Source organism: Mustela erminea, chromosome 8, assembly GCF_009829155.1.
Source record: "Mustela erminea isolate mMusErm1 chromosome 8, mMusErm1.Pri, whole genome shotgun sequence".
NCBI lineage: Eukaryota > Metazoa > Chordata > Mammalia > Carnivora > Mustelidae > Mustela > Mustela erminea.
The window spans coordinates 46,181,775-46,206,589 of record NC_045621.1 but is presented as its reverse complement, the minus strand read 5'-3'; the positions used below and the strand labels follow the sequence as shown (position 1 = coordinate 46,206,589).

The 24,815-nt window shown below is 56.9% G+C and overlaps 1 protein-coding gene across 8 annotated transcripts in view; it reads right to left on the bottom strand.

Moving 5' to 3' along the window:
• The window catches only part of CROCC2 (ciliary rootlet coiled-coil, rootletin family member 2), a 60,889-nt gene that overhangs the window by 20,729 nt on the left and 15,345 nt on the right, over positions 1-24,815 (bottom strand). For 7 of the 8 annotated variants that reach the window (XM_032355428.1, XM_032355425.1, XM_032355427.1 and 4 more), the window contains exons 6-21: positions 22,021-22,124; positions 21,302-21,529; positions 20,030-20,126; positions 19,853-19,933; positions 19,503-19,709; positions 18,987-19,198; positions 17,242-17,424; positions 16,628-16,772; positions 16,102-16,248; positions 15,637-15,879; positions 10,050-10,243; positions 7,899-8,026; positions 7,238-7,407; positions 6,510-6,686; positions 5,021-5,134; positions 2,937-3,080 (exon numbers count right to left, since the gene is read on the bottom strand). In XM_032355428.1, the coding sequence (XP_032211319.1) occupies positions 2,937-3,080; positions 5,021-5,134; positions 6,510-6,686; positions 7,238-7,407; positions 7,899-8,026; positions 10,050-10,243; positions 15,637-15,879; positions 16,102-16,248; positions 16,628-16,772; positions 17,242-17,424; positions 18,987-19,198; positions 19,503-19,709; positions 19,853-19,933; positions 20,030-20,126; positions 21,302-21,529; positions 22,021-22,124 (2,574 nt within the window). The remainder of the gene's footprint in view (positions 1-2,936; positions 3,081-5,020; positions 5,135-6,509; positions 6,687-7,237; positions 7,408-7,898; positions 8,027-10,049; positions 10,244-15,636; positions 15,880-16,101; positions 16,249-16,627; positions 16,773-17,241; positions 17,425-18,986; positions 19,199-19,502; positions 19,710-19,852; positions 19,934-20,029; positions 20,127-21,301; positions 21,530-22,020; positions 22,125-24,815) is intronic. The other variant, XM_032355426.1, reaches the window with a different exon arrangement.

Here is a 24,815-nt window from a genome sequence, read left to right as displayed (position 1 = left end):
GGGGAGGCTGGGTCTCTGGGTAGTGGCACTTAGAAGGTCCTCTGGGGCCAGGCTGTCCAACGACATGGGCAGCAGGCACTGTCTGTCGCATGAGTGCTCTATGCATAGTGCCCCACAGAAACACGGACACCCTAAATGCAAGGGGTGGGGGGCGGCAGGGCTCCAGGTGGGTGGGTTCTGGGGCCAGCGGGAGCCATGTGCCACACAGCCACCCCAGTCTCAGGGCTCAGCCGCCCAGACTCTAGCTTCTGCAAGCAGACCCAAGGATTGGGAGACGCTGTAGGTGTGAGTCCTTGTCCCCTGTCCCTGTCAGACCCATTCCAGGCCCAGAAGGGGACCCCCATCGCACTGTCCTCCCCACACCAGGACCCTCCACACCCTCCTGGGGCTTCTAGGCAGGGCCTGCTGATTGTGGTGTTCTATGTGAGGCCAGAGCTTGGTAGGACCAGGAGCTGCTTTCATGCTGCTCTGGGACACGGGGTGCCTCATGTCAGCACCACGCCCTCCCCCAAGCCCTGGAGGGGGTCCTGGAGGAGAGTGCAGACCCAGGGAAGGGCCAGTCCACCCTTCAGCACGTAGGCCATGGGGTCAGAGATCGCCAGGTTGGGCCAGGACCTCTTGTCTCCTGCCTCTCTGGCCTGCGCTCCAGCCCTGGGCAGGACCCTCTAAAGAGTGCTCCGTGCAGGCCGGGCTGGCCCTGAGGAGGAGGTGGACGAGGCCGGCAGCGAGCCGAGAGAAGGGAAGCCACAAGAATTCTGAGCAATGTCAAGGCACTGGTTTGCCAAATGCAAACCCCACTTTGCTGGCTGTTCCAGCGGGACATTGCCCAGGCCCCCGGCCAGCCTGGCTCCTGTGTCCATTCGCGGTTATTGTTGTTCTGTTTTGGGGAAGGGCCTGAGCCCCTCCTCTGCTCCCCCTCCACCCCCACATATGGGAGCCACAACCGTGTGGAGCGGTTTCCGCAGAGCTCAGCAAAAATCCACCAGGAAGGTCAAGGACCAGCGAAAGGCCCTATCCATCTTACGAGAAACTGTTTTCATTTCCCAGGGCGAGGAGATGAAAACAAGCACAACAAAGCAGGAGAAGGGTCCCTCCCCCTGCGCGCCCGCCTGCCCCCCTCATGAGAACAGCGGCCTCGGTCGGGAGTTTTACAGTCAAATCACTTAATGTGATTATAATAATTATTTCTTTACTAGAAATCGTATAAACAGCGTCTTTTGAAACCTCCTGCAGGGAGGGGGCTCCAGGATTCTGCATGGCCAGAGGGAAAACAGGGGAGGGGCTGTGATGGGGATCAGGCCCGTGTATGTGTGTGAGCACACGCATGTGCGCTCTGCGCACACACGTGTATGGATGCAGCACGGGTGAGGGTGAGGCCTGTGCCTCTGCACACGTGTGTGAACGTGCGTGCCTAGGTCCACGTGCGTGACGGGTGCGTGTAGGCGTGCGTGGTAGCGTGTACGGCTCATTGCACATTTGTGTGAGCTCTGCGGTATCCTTATGTGTTTCCCTGGAAGGGTTGTGTCCGCACATGAGTGCATGTGTATATGCACGTGCGTATTGTCATGTGTGTGCCCGTGTGTGCATGGGGGTGTGCGTAAATACGAACTGTGCTATGTATTCACGTGTGTGTGCATGCACACGCGTGTGGGGCTCTAGGCAGGCCCCTGAGAAGCCTGGACCGTCCTTCAGTTTAAAGGCTGTGGAAACGTTATGGTTTCCATGGCAACTGGGCCAGCCTGGCGCCTGGGAGGCTCTTCAGGCCGCTGCTCCCTGGCTTGTTGCTCCTGCCCCCTCGCCTCAGCCTCCTGCTCCTCCACTCCCTTCCAAGGGGCCCTTTTCTTTTCTGGGGGCCCCTTTCCTTTCTGGGGGCCCCTCTCATTCTGGGGTTCCCTTTCCTTTCTGGGGGCTCTTTCTCTTTCTGGGACTTTTCTCTCTTTTCTGGGGTTCCCTCTCCTTTCTGGGGACCCCCTCTCTGGGAACCCAAACTTCTCAGGAGGCCTGTGCTTTCTTCTTTCACTTCTCCGGAACAAATGTGCCCCCAGTCTCTCAGCCCCTCCCCTGCAGCCCCTAGTTTTAAAATCTCATTTTGCTTCCCCGTGTGGTCGCTGACCGGGCCTGACTTTGAAATCTGTTGAAAGGAGACCTTTCTCTTTGGGGGCCAAAGTAAACAGCCTGTCATGTTAAATCATGCTCTCTCCCTCCCCCTCCCTCTACTGCTGGGGCCTGCCCCTGGGGGGCTGGGGGAGGGCTGAGGAGCCCCTTTCCTTTCTGCTGCTTGGTCTGAGCTTGTGCTCCCCTGAGCTCCCGGTCAGCGTGCTTGCTGCCTGCGGCCTTGGCTCCTTGCCCAGGGAGAGCACAAACCCTACCCTCCCACGGCCCCACCTGGGCTATAGCTTACCCTCCCCCTGCCCAAATCCCTGTGCCCTCCTGCCCTCCCCTCTTCCAGGCTCCCCAGGTCCTGTCACAGCTCCCTCAGAAACACCTCCCCGATTTGCTTGCCTGCTGTGTTGAAGCTTGGCCTGCCTTGCCCAGGACTCTCCCCACCACAGGACACTGTCACGTGGCTCCTGGGGGCCTTGTGTTGACCTCGACTCCTTGGCCAGGTCCATGCATGGCCGCCCCTGGAAACCCCACAAACCACCCACACTTCTGCCCCTCCATCCCAGTCACCCCCAGGCAGCATCACCCCACCTGATATCCGGTCCCATGGGATCTATACCCCATGCTGCCTGTCGGCGGGGCCTGGCCGGCACCACCTCACCAAGGCTGTTCCCAGGGCTGGTAGGATGGAGGGGTCTCTGGGCCGAGGGTCCAGCTTTCCCTTCCCTGCTCCCTGGGTCACACCTGCCTGTCGGGAAGGCCTTCTCTCCCCACTCCCGGCCTCCCGGCTCTCCTGGAACTGCCTCTGCCCCTCCCCGCTGACACCCCCTCACTTCTCTTCTGGCGTTGCTTCGCTCTGCTGCCATCTCCCGAAGACTCTCGCCCAAAGCCGTGGCCTCTCTCTGATGGGCAGAGATGGCATCCTCAAACTGGGCTTGCAGGGCCTTCAGCTCCGCTGTCGTGGCACTGACGGTGGCCTGGAGGGAGCAGCAAGCTGGCCACGGCATCCACGGGCAGCCCGAGGCTTGCCAGCTGGTGGTCAGCTGAAGCCCATGCGGGCAGCCAGACGCTCTCCTCACACAGGCCGTCCCAGGTGGCTGGGGACCAGAGCCCGGCCTGGGACTCCAGGTCAATGTCCTCACGCCAACAGTTGCCAATGCTCCCGATGCCAGGTACCCAGGAGACAGGGTGAGGAAGCCCCAGAGGGGTCTCCCCACAGGGAGGGGTTGACCCTGCCACCCACGTCTTTCCTCTGGGGTCTCCAGCCCAAGGCCAGAGCAGGGTCGGCTGCAGTGGCCTAGTCAGGGACTCAAGCACTGACCTCTCTCATCCCTAAAATGCTGTTGTTGGGCCCACCCCGCTGAGGGGCCAAGAACAGCCATTTGGCAGCGAGAGGGCCCTGCCCTCAAATATCACCAACTTCAGGAGGCCTGGGGCTGGCAGTAGGCTCAGCGTTCATGCCCAGGAACTCAGGACCTCCACCCTCGCTGGCTGGCCGGGCATGGGAGAAGCCCCCTGGGTCCCATGGCCCCATGGCTGGGGCATCCTCTGTGGTCAGTGCAGGGGCTCACCCTTCCCAGACAAAGGGCCTCTAGTCCTACTCTGTGGGACCCTGCCTGCCAGCGTAGGGCCAGAAAGGCAGACCCCAGCTCAGAAGACATGGCAGTGGTGGGGAAAGGGGAGGCCCTGTCCCTGAGTCTGGGTGAACACAGGGCCCCTTCAGCCTTGGTTTCCTGAACTTTCACATAGGTGGGGGCCTTAGGGGACACCCACGTCACTGTCAGCCTAAACATGTAGTCACCACAGATGCATCCAGAAAGTGGCTGCTGGACCACTCCCGTAGAGACCATGCAGCCCACTCAGGCGGCCCGAATATCCATCTGGGACTTAGCTCGCTCCGAATCTGCCCTCCTGGGGCCTCAGGTCTCAGGAGGGTCCTGTCCAGTGCTCACTGGTGGGGCCACCCAGGCTAAGGGTGGGACAGAGCATGGCAGGGGCTCCAGGGAGGGAGGCTCCTGGATAGGACTTTCCTGGGTGCCAGGAGCCCCTCCAGGCAGCTCTTCTCCGAGTGACCGTGTCAGGCAACCATGGGGTGAGGGGAGGAGAGTGAAGAGACACTCTGGTGGAGGCCCCCCCCATGGCACACAGCTGTGGGTGTCCCACCCATGGGGTGGAGGCACAGGGCCCCCAAGGTCATGGCCCCCACTCCAAGTCCTAGTTGCTGCTGCATGCCCTGACCCCTGACATGGGCTCCAGGTGGAGTCCAGGGTCCCAGGTGACCCAGTTGGTTGCCCGAGGCAGCCTCAATGCAGTGGTGGGCCAGTCCCTACAGGGTCTCTCCCACACCTCATCCCTCAGGGATGCCTCTCTTCTGGCTCAGCTTGGGACTCTCTGTGGGCGTCCTTCCCAGTGAAGGTCTGCCTCGGGCACAGTGCTGGACTTCCCAGGTTGGGTTTCTCCTTTGGAGGCATCTAACAAGCAGGGCCCAGAGACCTCACACTTGTTTACTGCAGTTCCATTCCAAGGGAAGCTCAGGTGCACAGACGGACAGAGCTGGATGTCTGTGGGGCTAGCTGGGGCCCAGGTCTGGGTTCTGCCCTTCTCTGTTGCTGGCTTGCCTGTGGCCCCAGGCCCTCCTCTCTCTGGCTTCTTCCTGGCCCACTGCTGGGGAGCAGGGACCGATTCTCACAGCCCCCACCCACTCCCAACTTTGGTTCTTTTGGTCTTTCCTTCCCATTAAGACAGTGTTTCCTCCCAGAAGGAGACCTGGATATTTCCCAGGGGACATTCAGGCTCAGGGGGCCGGGATGGAAGGGGCTGTGTCCCCAGGACCAAGCAGGAAGAGGGTACATCTGGGGATCCCTCTGTGCCCGCCAGGCTGGGTGCTCAGGGTCTTGCTTGGGCCCCCAGGGCTCACCTCGGCTTGTTCATGCCGGCTCTGGGCCTCCTGCCGCACCTGCTCCAGCTCCTGCATGGACCTGAAGAGCTCTTCCCTCAGTAGCCTCCCCTCTTCTTCTTTCAGGGACAGGGCCTAGAGGGATTTGAGGGACATGGTGCTTGTGAGTCTCAGAGGCCTCTTTAAGGAGAGGCTGCAGCAGAAGAGTGGGTGGTAAAGCCTCTGCCAGGATGTGGTGTGTTCCTGATTGCACACCCCTGCTTGGGGAGGAGCATCACCCCAGAGGCATCCCTTGTCCCCAGTGGAGTCAATGGGGCCTTTTCGCTCTGTGTAACATGGCCCAACCTCTGTGCCTCTGCTCAGTCAGCTCTCCACACACTGGCTGACTGATCAGGTGGATGGATGATCAGACACAGAGATGGATGGTGGATATGGATGAACAGATGAGTATGTGCATAGAAGGAAGGATGTGATAGATAGATAGATGGTCAAGTGAGTGGTTAGATAGATGGACAGCCATATGAATGTATGGGTGGATAGTTGGGTGCAAGGATAGTTGGATGGGTATTTAAGCAAATTGATGGATAGATGTGCAGTTAGGTGTGTGAATGGAAAATTAGGCATGTGGATAGATGGCCATGTATGTGGGACATCAGCTGGGTGTATAGATAGAAGGATGGCAAGTCAGGTGAATGGATGGATGATGGACAGATAAATGGAGGGACAGTAAAGTACATGGATGGATAGATGGGTGGATGGATTGGTAGATGGATGGGTGGATGGATGCATGGATGCATGGATTGGTGGGTAGATGGATGGATTGATGGGTGGGTGGATGGATAGATGAATTGGTGGATGAATGAATGGATGGGTGGGTGGGTGGATGGATGCATGAATGCATGGATTGATAAATGGGTGGAGAGGTGGATGGGTGGGTGGGTGGATGGATGATTGATGGGTGGATAGATTGGTGGGTGGATGGATGGGTGGATGGATGGATGATGGGAGGGTGGATGTGTGGATGCATGCATGGATTGGTGGGTGAATGGATAGATGGATTGGTGTGTGGATGTGTGAACAGATTAGTGGGTGGATGGATTAGTGGATGGATGGATGGATAGATGATGGGTGTGTGGAAGGATTGATGGGTAGAAGGGTGGATGAGTGAATGGATGGGTGTATTGATGACGGATGGGTGGATGGAAGGATGGATTGATGGGTTGGATGGATTGATGGGTGGATGGATGGATGGATGATGGATGGGTGGATGGAAGGCTGGATTGATAAGTGGGTGGGTGGATGGATGGATGGATGGATGGGTGGATGAATGGATGGGTTGTTGGATGGATGAGCAGGGGGGTGGATGTCTGTCCACCAGAACTTCTGTGGAAGACCATAGTTGCAATAACAGTGACCTAGAAAGGTTGCCCTCATAGCCCTCTTGCTGGTTGAGAGAAGGCATGGTGATGTGGATGTGCATGTTTCCTGCTGCCTCATAGTCCCCTGTCACCTGTTGCATCTCATGTTCCAGCTGGAGGAGACTCTCATCCCTCTCACGCTTCAGGCTCTGAATCTCATCCTTCAGAGCCTCCCTCTTGGCTGCATTCTTTGCCACCAGCTTCTTCTCCTGTTCCAACTGGCGAGCTGCCAATTCCTTCTCCTCTGTCAGAGACAGACTCAGGTTCTCCTGGGCCAACACAAAAAGACAGGCTGTGATGGCTGCATAGGTCAGGACATGTGAGACCAGCAGGTCCTAAGTGGGACCTGGTTCATGGGACAGACAGCAGGGCAGGACAGGTCCCCAGAGATTGGCCACTCCTGCCATATCACATTTGTCTCACATGGTGACACCAAAGCAGGACCTGAGTCTCTCCTTCTGCCCTCCCACATTTATGTAGTGGTTCATAAGCCCCTCCAGAGCCTCCACATTCATAAGATGTATAACACGTCAAGCATGACACGCAGGGAAACCTCCCACCAGCTACTGGCCCTCAGACTGCAGCCAGGTCAGCTTGCACGAGGTCTAGTCTCTTTGGCACACAGCCCCCAGGCTCTGGGTGGCTCAGGCTCACTTGAACTTGGAAGAGTCCTCCTCTGGCCCTAGCCATGGCATGGCTAGGGCACCTCTGTCTCCTGGCTGGTCTCCTAGGCTCCTGCCCCCAGCTGTCTGCTGCATTTTAGGACATGGTAGACCCCAGGGAAGTGACCAGGCAGCTGGGCAGCCCAACAGAAAAAGACCTTCTCCCTCTGGAGCCGAGCCAGGTCCTCATGGTGGGCCAGTGCCTGACTCTCCAGGGCCAGCTGCCCCTCCCGCTCTTGCTGCGCCACTTGCCGCTGAAGCTTCTCCATGTCCCACTGTAGCTTTGTCTCCTGGACCTCCCAGGAACTTTTCAGCTGCTGCATTTCCACTGTGAAGTGACAGGTGCATCAGGGGCTGGTCACGAGGCCCCCACAGCATGGAACCTCCGTGGCCCTTACGAACCCCCTGTGGAGTGCCAACCCCATGGAGGGACAGCCACCTGCTCTGAGGAGGCTGCCAGAGCCAGGGGACAAAGCACTCCCTGCCTCACTGTGTGCGTCCTAAGTTCTCACCTTGTACTTGCTATGGCCAGGCCACCCCAGGCAGGGCAGGCTGACCAGGGAGCATAGGGGAGGGGCAGGGACCCAACTTTCTGATCTTGTGGCCCATAGCTCAGTTTGGTGTCTGGGCCCATCCCTGGAAGCAGGTGGGGTGGGTGCCCATCCCTCCCAGACAAGAGTGGCAGGAGCTGTCCAGCCCTGTGGGCTCCAGACCTGTGTCTGCTTCCCTTTGGGGCACTGGGGAGTGGAAGCAGCATATCTGGGGACTGAGATCCTCTGACAGGGGGAGAAGATCAGAGAGAGCCCCCACGGGGAGCACCTTGCAGGGCCTGCTGAGCGAGCCGCATGCTCTGGGCCTCTCCCTCCAACTGTTCCCTCTGTGCCTGTAGCTGCCTGGACAGCTGCTGGGTCTCAAAGAGGCTGTTCTCCAGAGAGTCCCTCTCGGCCCTGCAGAAAGTCATCAGACAGTGGGGCCTGTCACCCAGGCAGTCCTGTTGATGAGGGATGGTGCAGAGCTCATTTCTGAGACAGTGGGACAGTGCCCACCAGGCCAGTTTCACAAATCACAAGAAAAACAGAATAAACATCTCATTCATTTTAAATCTCTAGAACCAAAGTAGGCCCTGCACAAAATAATCTTTCAGATATATTAAAAAGCTAAGTGAAACAAAACAAAACAAGCAGCAAATAAACAACTCAGAACAATATAAATAGTAGAGGGGCACTGGTGGCTCAGTCGGTTAAGCATCCAACTCTTGATTTCAGCTCAGGCCATGAGCTCAGGATTGTGAGATCAAGCCCCAAGAGTCTCAGCCTCCTGGAGCAGAGGCCCGGCAAGACCAGCCAGCGTGCAGGCAGGGGCCAGGCAGAGACCCCACCCATCTCTCTGGCCAGCAAGTGGCCCAGCACCCTGTGAACTGAGAATGTGTCTGTGGGGCTGCTGCCTCATCAGGGCCCTGCTGTGGGGGCTGTAAGACCTTGAACCCTGGGGTCCTCCGTCACTGTCATGCAGCCCACAGCAGGAGAATCAAGCTACAGCAGGACTCCACGCCCCTGCTGGTTGTTGGCATCACCTGGAGCTTGTTAAGGCTGCCATGGTCACACCCTCCAGCCCACAGTGCCTGTCTGATAAACACACCCTGTGCCTGCTGGGGGTCACGTGTGCCCGGGACAGGTGGCTTGATGAGCCCCCAGCAGCCTTGTCAGTAGAAGCTCAGACTGCTCACTGTGAAGTGCAGTTTAACGAGCAGTGGGTTCTGTCTGGGGGCCACTGGGTTGGCAGGTGCTGGGACCCTGGGCCCAGTGGTCAGGGCTGGGCTTGAAGAGGGGATCCTGGGCTCCTGAGGCCTCTGCCCAGCCTCTGCCAGAGATCCGGGCCCGAGATGTTGGCAGGTGATGGACCTCTAACCCCTGCTCTTCTGAGTACCCGTGGGGCCTGGGAGGGGGCAGCAGGCAGGGATCTCCACTCCTGCTGACCCAGAGTAGAGTTTGTTAAGTTTTCTGTTCCAATTTCTCTATCAGCTTTCATTTGCAAAAGAGGTTTGTTTGTGAAGATGTTTAAGGACCTGGGACTCGAAGGGTTCTTGTGACCCCCAGATTCTGGAATTCCAAGAGGAAACCTTTCTACAAAAATACTTAGATGTTCTCAAGAGAGCCTGCAAGTTTGGGGTCAGAAAGCCACCAGCTTTTGGATTTCCATAGAGACCTTGGAACTAGCTCCGCCCATGGGGCAATAGCCAACAGGCACCTCGTTCTCACCTCCAAGTGCCTGTTTCAATCCTTCTGCAAGTGACTCCTGATGGTCTTTGAAGCTCATCTTGGTCTCAACCTCATGGTTCCCTGGGGCTGACACTGCCCCTGGCTTCAGGGGTGGGCACGGGACTCCATCCTGCCAACCTGAGCCTTGCAACTCCTGGGATTGTTTTAGAACATCTAATCGTTCATGATGACCAATGGCACAGATTTTGGATTTTGTGGGGAGAAGGGCACTATGTCTGCTGGAGGAGGGAGTCTGGAGTGCCCATTGACCATTTACCACCTCTTACCCTGAGCCTCCCTGAAAGCAAAATTCCCTGAGTTAAGTAGCACTGAGCAGGGAGAGACAGGATCCTGATAGCACTGTGGAAGCACCTGGATCCAGCCTTGCCTGAAGCCATGTGTACCCTGAACTTCTTAGATTTATGAGCAAGACATCCCATGATTTCCTTCTGCTGGTCTGAACTGGGTTTATGGTTACTTGGAATCTGGCCAGTAGAGCCACTTTGCTCAGGAGGGCTATCCCAGGGTTCTCACTAGATTCACTTCTAGATGCTCCTCTTATCCAGGCACTGTGCTTGCCTCTCGCTCTCTCCCACATAGACAGACTTGCTCTGATCTATAGTCTTGGAGTATGTGCCTGTCCGCTGTCACAATGGAGGCCCTTCAAGGATAAGGCTGTGTGGACACCAGTTGTTGGAAGGACCCCGGGTACCTGAGGTCAGCTGCCTCCTCAGCTGTGAGCTGGACCTGCCTCTCCAAGGCCTCCTGTTTGGCCAGCAGCTGGGTCCGCTCATCAGACAAAACCTCCTTCTCTTGCAGGGCCCTCTGCAGAGAGTCCATCTGGGCCTCCTGGTCCTGCAGGCTCTGGGCCAGCTGCTCTTCCAGGGCCTGTTTCTTGCATGTGACCTAGGGGAGAAGGCAGGGACAGTCTGGCAGAAAGTAGGAGGGTGAGGGAAGGGTGAGAAAAGAAGCAATTTTGTGCAGAATGGCACAGAGGAAGAGGGGGAGAAGAGGGGTGAGGAGAGTGGACAGAAGACAGGCTGGACCTCAGAAGGGCACGTGTGTGTTTTCACAGAAGAGGGGCCTCCTCTCCTGAAGCAAAGGCAGAGAAGTCCCTGATCTGAGCATTCCCAGGGGAGAGCCTGCCCCTGATCTAAATGGTAGCCTTGGTTGGCCCACAAGTGTCCAGGGAGCAGAAAACATGAAACAGCAATGGCAGGAGAAGGTGGCAGAGGACAAGGTTGCTGTAGACAAACACTTCCATCAAGAACATCACAAGACTCTAGACAGGATTGGACACAGGGATCTGTACAAGGCCTCAGAGAGCTACCAGGGCAGTGGGGACTGAAGGAACTGAGACCTAGAGGAAGGGACACAGAGGACTGAAGCCACCACTTGGCATCTCTTCTGTCCTCAGAATTTGTTCATCTAGAAGTTTTGGCCTCCATTTCTCAGTTTCTAAAACTGAGAGTTTCTGACGGGACTATGGCCTCAGGAGAACAAAAACTCAAGATCAGAACCATCATAGCAGAGGGGCCATAACAAACAGCCCAACTTTCAGTTGCACCCACACAGGGCCTCACCCTGGTAGTGGAATGGAATCAGAACTAGATCATCCCTCATACAAGCTGAAGCCCAGGTCTGAGTCACTAACACCAGGGACTGAGGTGATCATTTACTTTACTGCCCGCCAGAACCAGAAGTAAGTCTTCCTGGAAGAATAGAGTTACCAAGATCCTCAAGTTATTTCTACAATTTTTGACCCATGATATTTGGCATTTAATCAATATTACCAGGCATATCAGGAGATAGGATCATATAGCAAAAAACAAAACAAAAGAAAACAAAAAAACACATGTAAGAACATAAAATAAATACCGATGTCTTCCTGGCCTCTTGGGTACTCAGATATTGGAGTTGTCAGACACAGAGTTTAAAGTAGCTGTGATTCAACGTTTGAGAAGATGGATGGCAAGATGTGGAATTTCACAACAGAACTAGAAACTAGAAACAATTTAATTTTAAAATATAGTGACTGAAATTAATAAATATATGGATTCAATGCCAGCTTAGACAGAAAAGAGGACTACTCCTCTGGAAGATAGACAAAAGAATGTATTCAGACTGAATCATGAAGAGAGAAATGGATGAAAAACACAGGAAAGAGTATGACAGACACATGGGACAAGATAAGAAGGTCCAACATGTGTACAATTGAAGTTGCAGTAGGAGAGGAGAGGGAGAATTTGAACAGGTATTACACAAGAATATCCCAAATCCAGTAAAATCCATCAAGCCACAGATTTAAAATGAACCATAATCCTCCAATAGGATAAATACAAAGAAATTATCACAGACACAGAGCATAGTAAAGTTTCTGAATACCAGAAATAAGAAAGACACCTTTTAAAACCAGAGGAGAAGGGGCACCTGGGTGGCTTAGTGGGTTAAAGCCTCTGCCTTTGGCTCGGGTCATGATCCCAGGTCCTGGGATCAAGCCCCACATCAGGTTGTCTGCTCAGAAGGGAGCCTGCCAACCCCCTCTCTCTGCCTGCCTCTCTGCCTACTTGTGATCTCTGTCAAATAAATAAATAAAATCTTAAAAAAAACCAAAAACCAAAAACAAAACCAGAGGGGAAAACACACGTTACTTTAAAATGAGTAACAAGAAGACTGACATCTGATTTCCAGGCAGCAACAAGAAAAGTCAGAAGACAGTGGGATGAATTCATCAAAATGCTAATGGCAATAATGGCTATCCTAGTATTATTCTATGACCTATTAAAAAATCCTTCAAACATTGAGACCAGAACTTTCTGCTTCTGATAATGGTGAAGGAGGTGGTTGAAGACCAGCCCTCCCACCTGGGGCAGCTGGAAAATTTTGCAGTGTACCTGCAACATAAGAAACTGTATGAGGGCCCAAGAGCTGCCAAAGCAGTCAAGACCCAAGCAGGGGTCCGTCCAGCTGAGCCCGACACTGTACCACAGATCTCCCTCGTGGTACTGGCCAGCTCCTAAGTAGTTCAAGGCTCCTTTGCAGCCTTGAATAAGGCCTTACCTAAAGGCTGGGGACTTGACTTATGGTTTCAGCAGGCTTACAAGACCAGGGAGACCTAACCTTGAGTTCAAAGCTACCGAAGCAGTTGGGGAGGTAAAGATATCAGAGAGGAGGGGAGACTCAGATTCTGTATTGTTTTTAAAAATGGTATTCCTTTTTTCTAAAAATAAAATAACTCCAAACAAGTATGGGGCCAACGGACTATGAATCTGAATGAGAAGTGGGAGCCAAGGATCTGAGAGGTCACATAGAACTTCGGGCAGTCTTAACAGAATTGGGAAAACAAAATCTGGAGGGAGAGCTCACCAGAAGGTAGAAGCTTTGGTCAGTACCCGGAATGTCCACTGAGGGGCCTGGGAGAACTGTGTTGTACCCACGTGCACACCAGAAACAGGAAACCGCTGCTCTTCACAGAGGCCATGATTATGAACATGGAAACCTTAGAGCTCACCAGTGAACTTGGTGAGGTCACTTGACTCAAATTTCATAGGTGAGACTGCACTTCTCTACACTAGTAATGAATAGTAGGAAAATAAAATTAAAACAGCAAAGCAATTCACAATATCAACTTTAAGAATCAATTTAATCAAATGTGGGCAAGACATTTACACCAAGCACAAAACACAGCTGAGAGAATTAAGAGAGATACCACACCTTTACGGAGGGACACCGTGATGTCGTGAAGGTGTCCAGGCTTCTGAAATTGACCTGTAAAGTCAGCACAATCTTAATCGAGATTCTAGCAAGCTTTACGGGGGTGGGGGAGCGGGGAATGACAGAAATTTGCAAGCTGATTCTGAAATGTACATGGATATGTAAAAAATTTAGAACAGTCAAAGCCATTTTGAAAAAGAAGAGTAAAGTTGTGCCTGGAGGGCTCAGCTGGTTAAGCATCTGCTTTCGGTTCAGGTCATGATCCCAGGTTCCTAGGATCGGGTCCTGCTCAGTGGGGGGTCTGCTTCTCCCTCTCCCTCTGCCTATTGCCCCAACTGTGCTCTCTCTTGCTATCTCTCTCTCTCTCTCTCTCTCAAATAAGTAAGTAAAATCTTAAAAAGAAAAAGAAGAATAAGATTGGAGGACCCACGCTACTTAATTTCAAGCTTTATTGAGAAGTACAGTAACCTAGACTGTGTGGTCTGGGGGAAAGAATGAGCAGATTGCACAGGTCAACAATCTGATCTGTGCCTCTAGGTGCAGACATATGTTCAATTTACTTTCAACAAGTCACTAAGGTAATTCAGGGGAGAAAGGACAGTCTTTAAAAACTGGTGCCGGGACAGCTGGACATTTTTATGAAAAATAACGGACTGCAGGTCTTACTTTACATGACACTCCAGGGGCTCACACATTTTGGGGGCATCAGAATCACCTGGAAGTCTCCTTACAATCCAGATTTCTGCTGCCAGCCCTGCAGTTTCTGGCTCAGTCGCTTTTGAGCAGGGCATTTTGAGAATCTGCATTTCTACCTTGTTCCCAGGTGCTGCTGCTGCTGCCCTAGGGAGCACACTTGGAGAACCATTGCCATACTCACAGACCCCTATGTTAGAGTTGGGTAAAGACACAAGTGAGCATTTGGTTGTCCTTGGGCTACATAAAAGTGTCTGAGACAGTACCTAAGAAATGCTAACCACACATTTTTTTAAACTTGGCAAATTAAATTTTACCAAAGTTAAAAACAACAGTAAGAAAATGTCTAGGCAAGTCACAAAGGTGAGTAAACTATTCCAGGTACATCTGACAAGGCACTCGCGTTCAAGATACATCAAAAGTTCTTATATGTCCATAACCAAACACCCAGTAAGAACAGGCACAAAAGTTGAACAGACACTTGACAAAATACGGTATGCAACCTTCCAGCGAGCATAAGAACATGTGCTCAGATCATCTGTTATCTAGGACATGTCAGTTCAAACCACCATGGTATATAACTTCACACACACACACACACAGAAGAGCTGAAAAGCAGAAATGGGTGATGCTAAGTGTGGACGAGGCTGCGAAGCCACTGAAAGCCCGCCCCGCCCCCGACAGGTCCGTTGCTGGCAGTGGAGAAAGCAATGCAGCCAGTTCAGAAAATCACTGGCCCGTTTCTTATTCGGTTTGACACCCACCTACCCAACGGCCACATTCCCCTCCCTATACATGTTTGCAACTCATACACCTATGTCCATGGCCGCCTTGTGCATCAAAACCCAGACTGCAAAGAGCCCAAATGCCCAGCGGCCAGGTAATGGGAAAGCGAATGTGGTTTATTTCTATGTGAAGTGTTACCAGGCAGTCAAAACCCCGAGCTCTCACCACTACTAAGTGCGATGGCACCCCCTGACATTGTGCGGAGACACGGCCCCAGCTCTGCGGCTCCCTTTACCAGAAGCTCTCGGACAGGCGAAACCGTGCATGGGTGGGGTGCGTAGCACAAAGACTGCCTGGGACGGGGTGGACCTGAGGCCCTGGGGAGACCATCCTCCTCTCCTCGGTGCCAGCCATGCCGTGCACACAGTGGTCACAACTCGTGGACCTGCGCGGTGGCTCTTGAGTGTAAATCACACTCCAGTGACAGGAGGAGGGAAGAGACGGGCTGGAAAGGATGGGACAGAGCCTGAGGGACAGAAGGACTGGGAGCTGAGTCCCAAAGCGCCCAAGACAGCTGGTGGCCCCAGGTGCCCAAGACTATGGGCTCAACGTTCCACATGGGGCAACAGGCTGGGATTGGAGGAAAGCGAAGTGCTCCAGGGTCACTCCCCACATAGCCTGCCTTCCTCCAAAGGCCGAGGTCTGGGGAGAGTGGGGGAATGAACACATGAGCAAAGACTCAGACAGAACAGCGAGCACAGAGAGGTCCAGGGAGGAGAGAAACAGGACAGAGGAGAAAGCAGTGACACTCCTGACCCCCAAGTGTGTGGAAGTCACGAGACAGAGCCTTTCGGTCCTCGGAGGGAGTCCTAGGACAGGCCCTGGACACGGGGGACAGGCTCCACGTACAGATTCTCTGCATATCACGCCCCCCATCTCCTTCCCACCAACCCCCGACCCCCGCACCGGGAAGCCGGTGTCAGAGCAGACTTTGAGTCTGGCCACAGTGGTTAGCGGTTAGCTTTGGTGGCAGAAGGCACTTCAGCAACCATCCTGAGCCAGTGTGGCTTTAAAAAGGTGACCTGTGGCCTTCCATGCCCCAGAGAGCCGGGCAGGGCAGCCCTGCTGGGTGGGAGTGGGGCCTGGGAGCCTGGAGGACACCTCACCTGGTCCACCTGCTCCTGCAGCTGAGCCTTCTGCTGCTGGAAGCGGGCAACCTGCCCCAGCTGCTGCTCTAGCTGCTGCTCCAGCTGCTGCTCCAGGCGCCCGCAGGCCCGCTGCAGGCCCCCGCGCTCCGTCTGCATCAGCTCCAGCTGCTGCTCCACCCGTACCAGCCGCTCCTGCGCTCCGGCCTGCTCCCGCTCCAGTGCCTTCTGCTGCTCCCGCAGCTGGTCCCGTTCCTGCTCCAGCTGCCATGGTGGCAGGGGGGATGGTGAGGGGTGTTGCAGGCAGGGAGGCAGATGTGTTCCATATGCCAGCACCCTCAGTCCTGTGGGCTGAGCACCCTGCCCGGCCTGTGCGGGACCTGGCAGTCTCCTGTACCCCAGTATGCCTCCTCTCCGGACCCCTGCTCTCTCGGCAGGAATGGAGAAGGGGAGGAGATGGCAGGGGGTGGGGGGCTTGCTTCTCACCTGCAGGACCAGGTGGCTCAGGTTGCCTTTGTCGTGAGCCAGTGCCTCCGTCAGGGCCGCCATCCTGGCCAGGGAGTCCCTTTGCTCTGCTCCCTCTGACTTCAGCCGGGTCACAAGCAGTTCCAGGTCAGTGCTGCTGGACTCGGCCTATAGGGGAACAGCGCAGCCACTCTGATGAGACTTCAGATCTGCAAGCAGACCTTCTGCCCAGGCGGAGCTGTGGTACCAGGAGGGGAAGGAGCTCTGGGCAGGACAGGGTGGCGAGGCCTCTGAGGTGGGCACTGGCCCCCTGGGTCCTCAGGCTGCAGCCAGATGTGGTGGGGTAGCCCCATGAGATGCACGGAGAGGCAGGTGTGGCCAGTGGCCAGGCAGGACAGGCCTGCGCCCACCAGCTGGGGACCCAGGAGGCTGTTGGTGGCTTTGGGAACTCTGGTGATGGACTGAGGGCTCTGGAGGGTGAGAAGACAAGTGAGTGGGAGGGGGCAGGCCAGCGTAGACAGTGGGGGAGAGCGGGCAGGGTGGGTACCCGTGCCAGGGCTTTGCGCAGGCCCTCCCTCTCGCTCTCCAGAACATCCCTCTGTAGCCGGGCTGAGTTCAGTGCCTCCTGGGCTGACACCAGCTCCTTCCTGAGCCCCGAGACCTTCTCCTCCAGCTGCTCCAGGCGCCCTTGACTGCGGTCCAGAAACCAGAAGACAGAGACTGTGAGGTTACCTCAGGGCAAGGAAGGGGCCACAATGGGCAGGATGATGACCTGCAGATCCCTCCGAGCCCAGGGAGCCCCAGAGGAGCATGCACGGCCTTGCAGGGCCCAGAAACTCATTAGTCCTGTTTCAGGCCTGGGTGGGTGGTCTTGGTCCATACCTTGACAGCCCTGGGTGAGGAGTGTGTGTGTGTGTGTTTGTGTGTGTGTGTGTGCACTCACAGCGCACTCTGGTCCTGGGGGTGGGGAGTAGACCTTGCTGGGAGGTTGGAGCAGGGGTGAGGGGGTGTGGGTGATGCCCAGCTTGGGGGAATCTGGAGAACCCTTTGCCGCTGCTGTCCCATCAGGTGCCCCCACTCCCAGCCTGGTGAGGACATGGCCCTCTTTGTGGCTGGGGACACAGAGGCTGAGAGGTGTGGCAGCCACTCTGCCCGGCACACCTGGTCTCTAGCTCCCTGCGGCCCCGCTCGGCCTGTTGCATCAGCTCTTCCTTCCGCTCTGCCCACAGCAGGAGGCCCCTCTGCAGCTCCTTGGTCTGGGCCTCCAGCCTCTGCTTCTCTGCGTCTGAAATGGCCGCCTTCCCCCTCATCTCGTCCACCGCAGTCTCCAGAGCCCTTTTCTCTCTGGTGGCAGGGGAGGCGGAAGGTTGGGGCAGCCCCAAGACTGGATCTGGGGAAGGGGAGCCGAGGGACGTCCCCTAGGTAGAGTCAAACTTAGGGGAGTCCCAGGAGCATGGCAGGGCCAGGACGCCAGGCCAGGGGGCCACTGAGGGCAGCACGCTGGGGAAGCATGATGGGGGACAGAAGAGACCCAACCAGCTCCGGCTCTGACAGGCCGGTCCCCTCCTGGAGGTCTTCTCTGAGCCCTGAAAGCACTCAAGAGTCCTGCTCCCTGGTGTGTGCCGAGCTCAGCTCTCTGCCACACAAAGGCCAAGTTCAGCTAGTCCTTGCAGAGCTCAGCGGGAAGGAAGGGACTGCTCATCTGCTGGCACCCTGTTCACCTTGTCCCACAGGAGCCCCGCGCCCTGGAGGTGTAGCAGCCTTGTGCAAAGCCGTGCTCACAGGCTGACCCACCCCGGGGTCCTCTCAGCATGCCACCCCTCAGCCAGGAATCTGGACCTCAGCTGCTCCCCCTCGGGCTCTGGCCCCTGGAGCACCCAGTCCCGAAGCCTCCCTTTCCCCAGTGCCCGTGGGATCTGGCCCCTCTGCCCTACATGCTCAGGTGCCCACCCACGCAGGACCCCCTGTCTGGCTGCTGCAGCTTGCCCCCTAGCAGCCAGACCAGTGCTTCTAAGCCATGGGTGTAGGAGGCAGTGCCCCCTGCTAATAGCCGCCTGGCCCCTACTGCCCTCTGCTCCACGGGGAGAGGGTCCCTCAGCCTCACCCTGCTCATCACAAGGCTCTGTGTTCCCCCACCTTGGCTCCTGTCTGCCCCCGGGAAGGCCTCCCCTCGTCAGAGGAAAGCGTCAGCCCTCCAGGTACCCTCCTCCTCCACCACTCCATGCCACACCCCATGTCAGGCTGAGCCCTTGCCCTTGTCTTTCCGGGCAAGCGCCCTGTTCCTCCAGCCCAAGCCTGCTGGCCTCCCACATCCCAGCTCAGGCAGCCTGTGGCTTTGAGAAGTCCCACCTAGCCCCTCACTCAGGACTAGGTGTCCCAGGAGAGTCTTGTCCTGTACTTCCCAAATCCCACCAATCCCAGGGCAGTAAGATGCCCACAGAAGCCTCCAGAAAGCCTCATGGCGAACTGTACCATAGGTCGCTAGATCCAGGAGGGTTCTCAAGCGACCCCAATGCATGTGGAGGGAAGGGAGTTCGGGGGGATTTATGAACCATTTCTGAAGGATGGACAGACCCTTGGGAGGAGTCCTGGGAGTCAGACAGGAGGCGGGAGGCGTGAAGCGGGAGAGAGTGTGGAAGTGGAGCACAGAGGCAGTCTGAGGGGGGCAGGGCATACGCTGAGTCCGGGCTCTGGGAAGGTGTGTCCTGGGCAGAGGCAGCCTAGGTGGGCCCAGCTGAGGGCAAGGAGACTCAGAGCAGGTGGGTGGCCCTGGGGCTGAGGGGACAAGGGAGGGGGCCTCGCCAGGAGCAGTTTTGGTCCTAGAGGTGGGGCCCCCTCTTTTCCTCCTGCTGGCAGCACCCCTGGGCTGGCATTGCCTGCCCTGCCCCACTCAGCCCTCCCATCACCTTCGCAGGAGCTCGCTGGTTGCCCGGCAGTGCTGTGCCTCCCGGCTCTGCATCTCTAGTTGGCGCAGGAGGTCCTCGCGGTCCCGCCCCTGCTCCTGCGCCCGCTCCTGGAGGAGCCTCCTGGAGGCCTGCAGCTCCTGCTGGCTCTCGGACAGCTGCTCCCGGAGACTGGTGGCCACCGCCTGTGACAACTCCAGCTGCAGGCGCAGCTCCTGCCCGGGACGGGGGTGCGGCGTGAGCCCCTCGCTGACCCTTGACCAGACTCTCCCCAGAAGGATGCCCTCAGGACCAGAGCCAAACCTCCCTGGCCTCGAAGATGCACCGGCTGTGTCCAGACCCTTCCCCGGAGCCACTTCCTTCTTAAAGGCCCCCAGCTCCCTGTGCTGGCACCCAGGCTGCCCTCCCTGTGGCCCCCAGGGATCCAGCTCTGGAGGAGCCACAGCAGGCCTGTAATGGCACTTTGGCCCTGGTGGGGATCCGGGCACAGCTTTGCCCCTGTGGGCCGTGGGTGCCCACCTGTTCTAGTCGCTGCCGCCTCTCAATGGCTCTCTGCACAGCCTGCAGTGCTGGCTCCGGGGTGTCCAGGGGGTGGGCCCGCAGTGGGGACATGCCCCGGTAGGGGGACGCAGAGCGTGTGGGCCACCCCTGCTGGCCCCGTGCCTCCTCGGTGCCCGTCCCGCCGCTCCGTGCCAGCTCTGGGCCCCCGGCATCCGCCTGGGCCACCTTCAGGGTGCGGAGAGGAGAGGACGGAGGTAGGGAGCTCAGGGCTATGGCCACGTGGGGACCCTCCAGATCCCGTGTGTGGTCAGTCCTCAGGACCCCAGCGCCTCAGCTGCTCTCCCGTGGGAAGGACCGAGGGCCTGCACCTCTGTGATGCTCTTCAGAACGTGCTGCAGGGACTGAACTTCCTCCTCCAAGGCATCCAGCTGGGCTCCAGGGCTCCGGGCCTGCCATGGCCAGAGCAGCTGCCTCAGCAGGGCTGGGCCCGCACCCCCACCCTGGGCTGGCCCCCTGCAGAGAGCCGCTTTCCCAGCCCTGCGCACCAGCTTCTGAACCTGTGTCCTGAGGGAAGAGATGGTGGTCTCCTTCTTTGAGTTTTCCTCTGTGAGCTTCTCCACCAGCAGGGTCTGCTCGGAGAGTCTGGAGAAAAGGTGGGGCTGGGGAAAGGGTTGTCGAGCAGAGAACAAAGCCCAGCATGTGGACACGGGGGCGCCCACAGACGTGTAGGCTGTGTCCAGACTCCCCTGTGGTGCAGCCTACACCCCGGCTTTGGGCGAGTTGGCCTTGGTCCCTTGTCTGGGCAGGAACTTCTCATCTGCTCCAGAGCCATCAGTGGCCCCTGCCGTCTCTGCAGAATCAGAGTTCAGCATTCCAGGCCCCCACCGAGACCATGACTAGCTCTCCAGCATCATAGCCAGTGGCCCCCTGAGGCCATGCCCCTGTCCTTACGGCCGTTGGTCCAGCTGCTTCCTCTGCCGGGAGCACCTCAGCCACCGAAAGTCCAACAAGTTATGTCACTATCCCTTCCTTCCCAGGAGCCACCTCCTTCTCAGAGGTGGTCCCCCAGAGGGGTCCCCCTTCCCGTGGCCCTGCATCTTTGGTGCAGGTCCTGGGGTACAGCCGCTGCAGGCTGCACCGGGCTACCATGCTCCTTTGGGGCTGGTCTGGGGTTCTTGGACTCAGCTGGCTCCCTGAGGGCAGACCTGCAGGTGTCTGTGGCCAGGCGGTCCTCGGTTCTGAGGAACTGAGCTTGGATTCAGCAGGTTAGGCCTCCCCTGGGGCACTGCCTCCCCACTGTCTGCTGGAGCTGCTCTCCTGAAATTTCTGAGCTGCTGATATAGCTCTGTGTCCAAAACCTCGTGGGCTTGCTCTGAGCCTCGCAGACCCCCAGGAGAGGCCCTGGTCTCTTCTGCACCAGGAGTATACCTGGGCCCCTCTGTCTCCCTCAGCTTCTTAAATGCTCTACCTCCAAGTGGGTACCCACCTCTGCAGGGATGTGTTCTCTGCCGGAGAAGTCCCTTCTGGGAGCCAGCCAGGAGGACACAGTCCAGATGTGCCCCTGCCACATTCCCAGAAACCCTCAAAGTTCGGGTGTTCCAGCTCGGCCTCTGGGGCATGGTTCGGGATGCAGGAGCTCACCTTGGGGACCATCCCTCTGGTGCCAGCAGCATGCCAGGTGCCCTGATGTGGGAGTACTGGGTCCGGGTCAGGAGGCGAAGCAGCACGGGCCATGTGCGTGAGCCTTGGACCCGCTGCTGCTCAAGGTGGGGAGGGGTAGGTGTCCCACCTCTAAGCCTGCTGCCCCCAGCACCCACCTCGCCTGGAGCGCCACCTTCTCTGCGTCCCAGCGGCCCTGCAGCTGGAGCATCTCCCGCACCTTGTCCCGTAGCTGCCGCTCCAGCCGTGCAGCCCGCTGGGCCCCTGGCTCCAGGCTGCCTGGCCCGCTGCCAGCAGACAGCCGCAGGTGGGAGTCAAGGTTCAGGCAGGCCGTTTGCAGGCGCCAGGCCGTCCTAGCTGCCTCTGCTCGCATGTCCGTGAGACCCCTGCGAGGCAAGGGCGGCACCCCCAGTTGAGCCTCAGGACCCAAGGTCATGAGCCGCCCAGATGGACAGGAGCCGGTCATGTGGGCCCTTCTTTCTGCCCACAGCAGACCTCTCCCCTGACATCCTCAGAAACCCCCAGCACAAGGCCTGGATTGTGGCCACATCCCAGCCAGGGAAGGGGAGCAGGGGCGGCTAGGCCAGGCCAGATAGGACGGCCTCTCTGACCTGCTGAGCCTGTCTCCTGCTGATATGCACTTCAAGGATCCCAGAGCAGAGGGATCTGAGGGGCCCTAACACTCTGCCTAGGGATACCCTCTCTGCAGCATCTCCCAGCTGGCCTGCCCCCTTGCCTTCTCTCCCCTTGCACCCCTGCCTACCTCACTCTGTCTGTGCTTCTCCCCTATCGCCCACCTCTCCTGTCCATTCCTCTGCACCCACAAGGTCAACCTGATGCCCCATGTCCCCCACCCTGGTGGGCCCAGTGCCCGTACCTCTCTGTGGTCGCACGCAGGTCAGCCAGCTGTATGCGGAGCGTGGTGACCTGTCTCCACAGGGGGAGGAGTTCCTGGGGCCCCCCTGAGCGTGTGCGTGTGCTCTGAAAACAAGAGGCTGGGTCTGCTTCAGGAGTGGTTGGCGTGAGGAGCCCTGCAACCCCTCCCCACAAGCCCCTCTTCCAGATGCCAAGCTGGGTTGGCAGCCACGGCAGGGAGCAGACCCAGCGCTGCCGTGGTCCTGCAGCTCCCTTTCCCATGGGCTTACTTTCTCAAATAATGCAAATCCCTTGCTTCCCAGGGTGTGGTGCTCACTCCCCCACCCTGAGGACCTGGACTGGGCAGGTGACCATAGCTGGGTCCTGCCCAGGACCAGGACTCACCCAGCCTGGTCTCCCTGCAGCCCTCCGCAACTGGGTCACCTCCTTCCCCCAGTGCAGGGAGGGGAGCTTCCCTTCCTCCCCCAGCACCAAGAGAGCAGCTCTGGGGGAGCCATAACATGTCCAGCTGTGGGGCTTGGTCCTCGAAGGTGCCAGGGACCCAGAAGCCTCTACCACTTGGAGCTCACAAAGGGGAAGTTGGAGAAGCTGCCCGCTGAGACAGGGCTAAGTGAATTGGGGTAGTAATGGGGAAGCAGGAAGCCACTGCAGGACTGTAGGGGTGGGAGAGGGGACAGAGCTGGGGGCCATAACGGGATGGAGCCATGTACGTCCAGTGGGGTCTGCCTTCCAGGGAACGGAGCTGAAGCCCAGGGGTCCTGAGTCTCCACACCACCTTCCCTGGCCCCAAACTCAGCTGTGTCCTGAGTGCTGACCTCCTGCACTCCCAGCGGGCTCAGCACGTGCCCAGCGCTGCCCCCGCGCTCCCTCTGCCCTCCCTGCTTATTATAGGCGCCCCTGGAATGCTGCTTTCCAACAAAGCGCCTTCACTTCCTCCAGCTCTCAGGACACACACACCCTCTCTCCTTCATGAAGGCTTTGCCATCCCCTGTCCTGATCCCACATCCCAGCCCCCCCACCCCACTGAGCCCAGGAACACTTGGCTGTGTGCCCCCAAGTCCTCTCTGTGCTTGCCCTGCTCCACCAGCCCCCCATCGTGATCATCAAAGAGCAGGGATTAGACCTGCCCCCTGGAGGAGCGGATGCCTGGCCTGGCTGCCCAGGAACTTCAATTAACTATGTTAGATTCCAGACTTCACAGCTTCCGGAATGCAAGGCCGGGCTGGCCAATGTGGGGAGGAACAGTCACGCCAGGAACCAGCGAGGTCAGGAACGCGAGAGCAGCACAGGCAACCTCCTGCCAAGCTCAGTAACTCAAACACGTTTCCTTGACCACAGCGGCTCCAGGGATGGTGAGAGAAGCCTGGGGCCCCTCCAAAGGGGGAGTCTGCCCACACTCAGGAGTGAGATCTCAAAGCTGCTTTCCAAGTTGGGGTGCCAGCGAGGACTGACCAGAACCCATGTGCCCACATACACACGCGAGCACACATACAGCCCTGCCTGCAGGGTGCCGTAAGGAGGTACCGTGGATGGAATGTCTGCATGCCCTAAAATCTGAATGTTGAAACCTAATCCCCAGTGGGACGGGGTTGGGGTGGGGCCTTCAGCTTCCACCCTCATGATAGAGTTAGTGCCCTTGTGAAAGGGGCCCTGGGGAGCTCTCTTGCCCCCTCCACTGTGCGTGGGTTTGTGTGTGTTCATAGTGAGAAGGAGCTGTTCCCTGTCTGCACGCTGAATGGCCTCACACCTTGACCTCGGACTTCCTGTCTCTAGAACTGTGAGAATTAATGTTAGCATGACATAAGTTCCAGTCTGTGGTTCTGTGACAGCAGCCTGATGGTAAGATGCGGAGTAAAAGTATCTTCCCTGTGGATATGGGGTCCCAAGTCAGCCTATATGCAGTTTTCAGTCTGAATTCATACAACCTGGGGTTTAAAAAGGACTCAGGCTGAAAATTTACTTCACTGGGCCCCAAAGACTGTCAGATCCCCTACGCACCTGTCAGAAGCAAACAAAAATCCCTTCTGAAAGATGCCACCTCCTTTCCAGGTTCCAAAGAACTTTCACAAAGTTCTAAGAAAAATAAACAGCTCTTGGTTTAAAATTTAAAAACAAAAAAAAAAAATCTCTAAAGACACAAGGAAACAGAGCACTATGGTCAAGAGCCAGAAGAAACAATAGAATCAGACCTTAAGGAACTTGAGATGTTGGAACATCAAACACAATGGAGAACATACCTATTTTCAGGATGCCTCAGCAAGTAAACAAGAGGCTTGAACATGTGAGTTAAGAGTAAGATATTTGGGAAAGAATCAACCAGAATTCTTAAAGATGAAAACCAGGATATTTGGAATTTAAACAAAGCAGACAGGGATTGACAGCGCTTGGACACCAGAGACAGACATGCTGACCAGGTAGGTGTATTTGAAGACACTGTCTCGACTACAAACACAAAGAAGACATGCCAGGTTCAGAAGGCTGAGGGAGTCGGGGGTCCTGAGAGCAGTGGGTCTGTTTGGAGTCGGGAGGAGCGAGGATGCGCACAGGCAACACTCAGAGATGCGAGGGCTGCTTTCCGAAAGTAACAAAGACACAGCAGATGAGTCCGAAGCAGAATAAACAGAAAGAAGTCTGCAGAGACACACCCTAGTAAAACCGCAGGACCACAAAGTCAAAGCCAGGATCTTAAAGCTGCCAGGTGGGAGGACAGATACCCTCAAAGGCCCTGGGGGCCAACCTCCTGCCAGAGGACAAAGAAAGGGTCTTTAAAATACTGAGAGAGAACACCTGCTGACC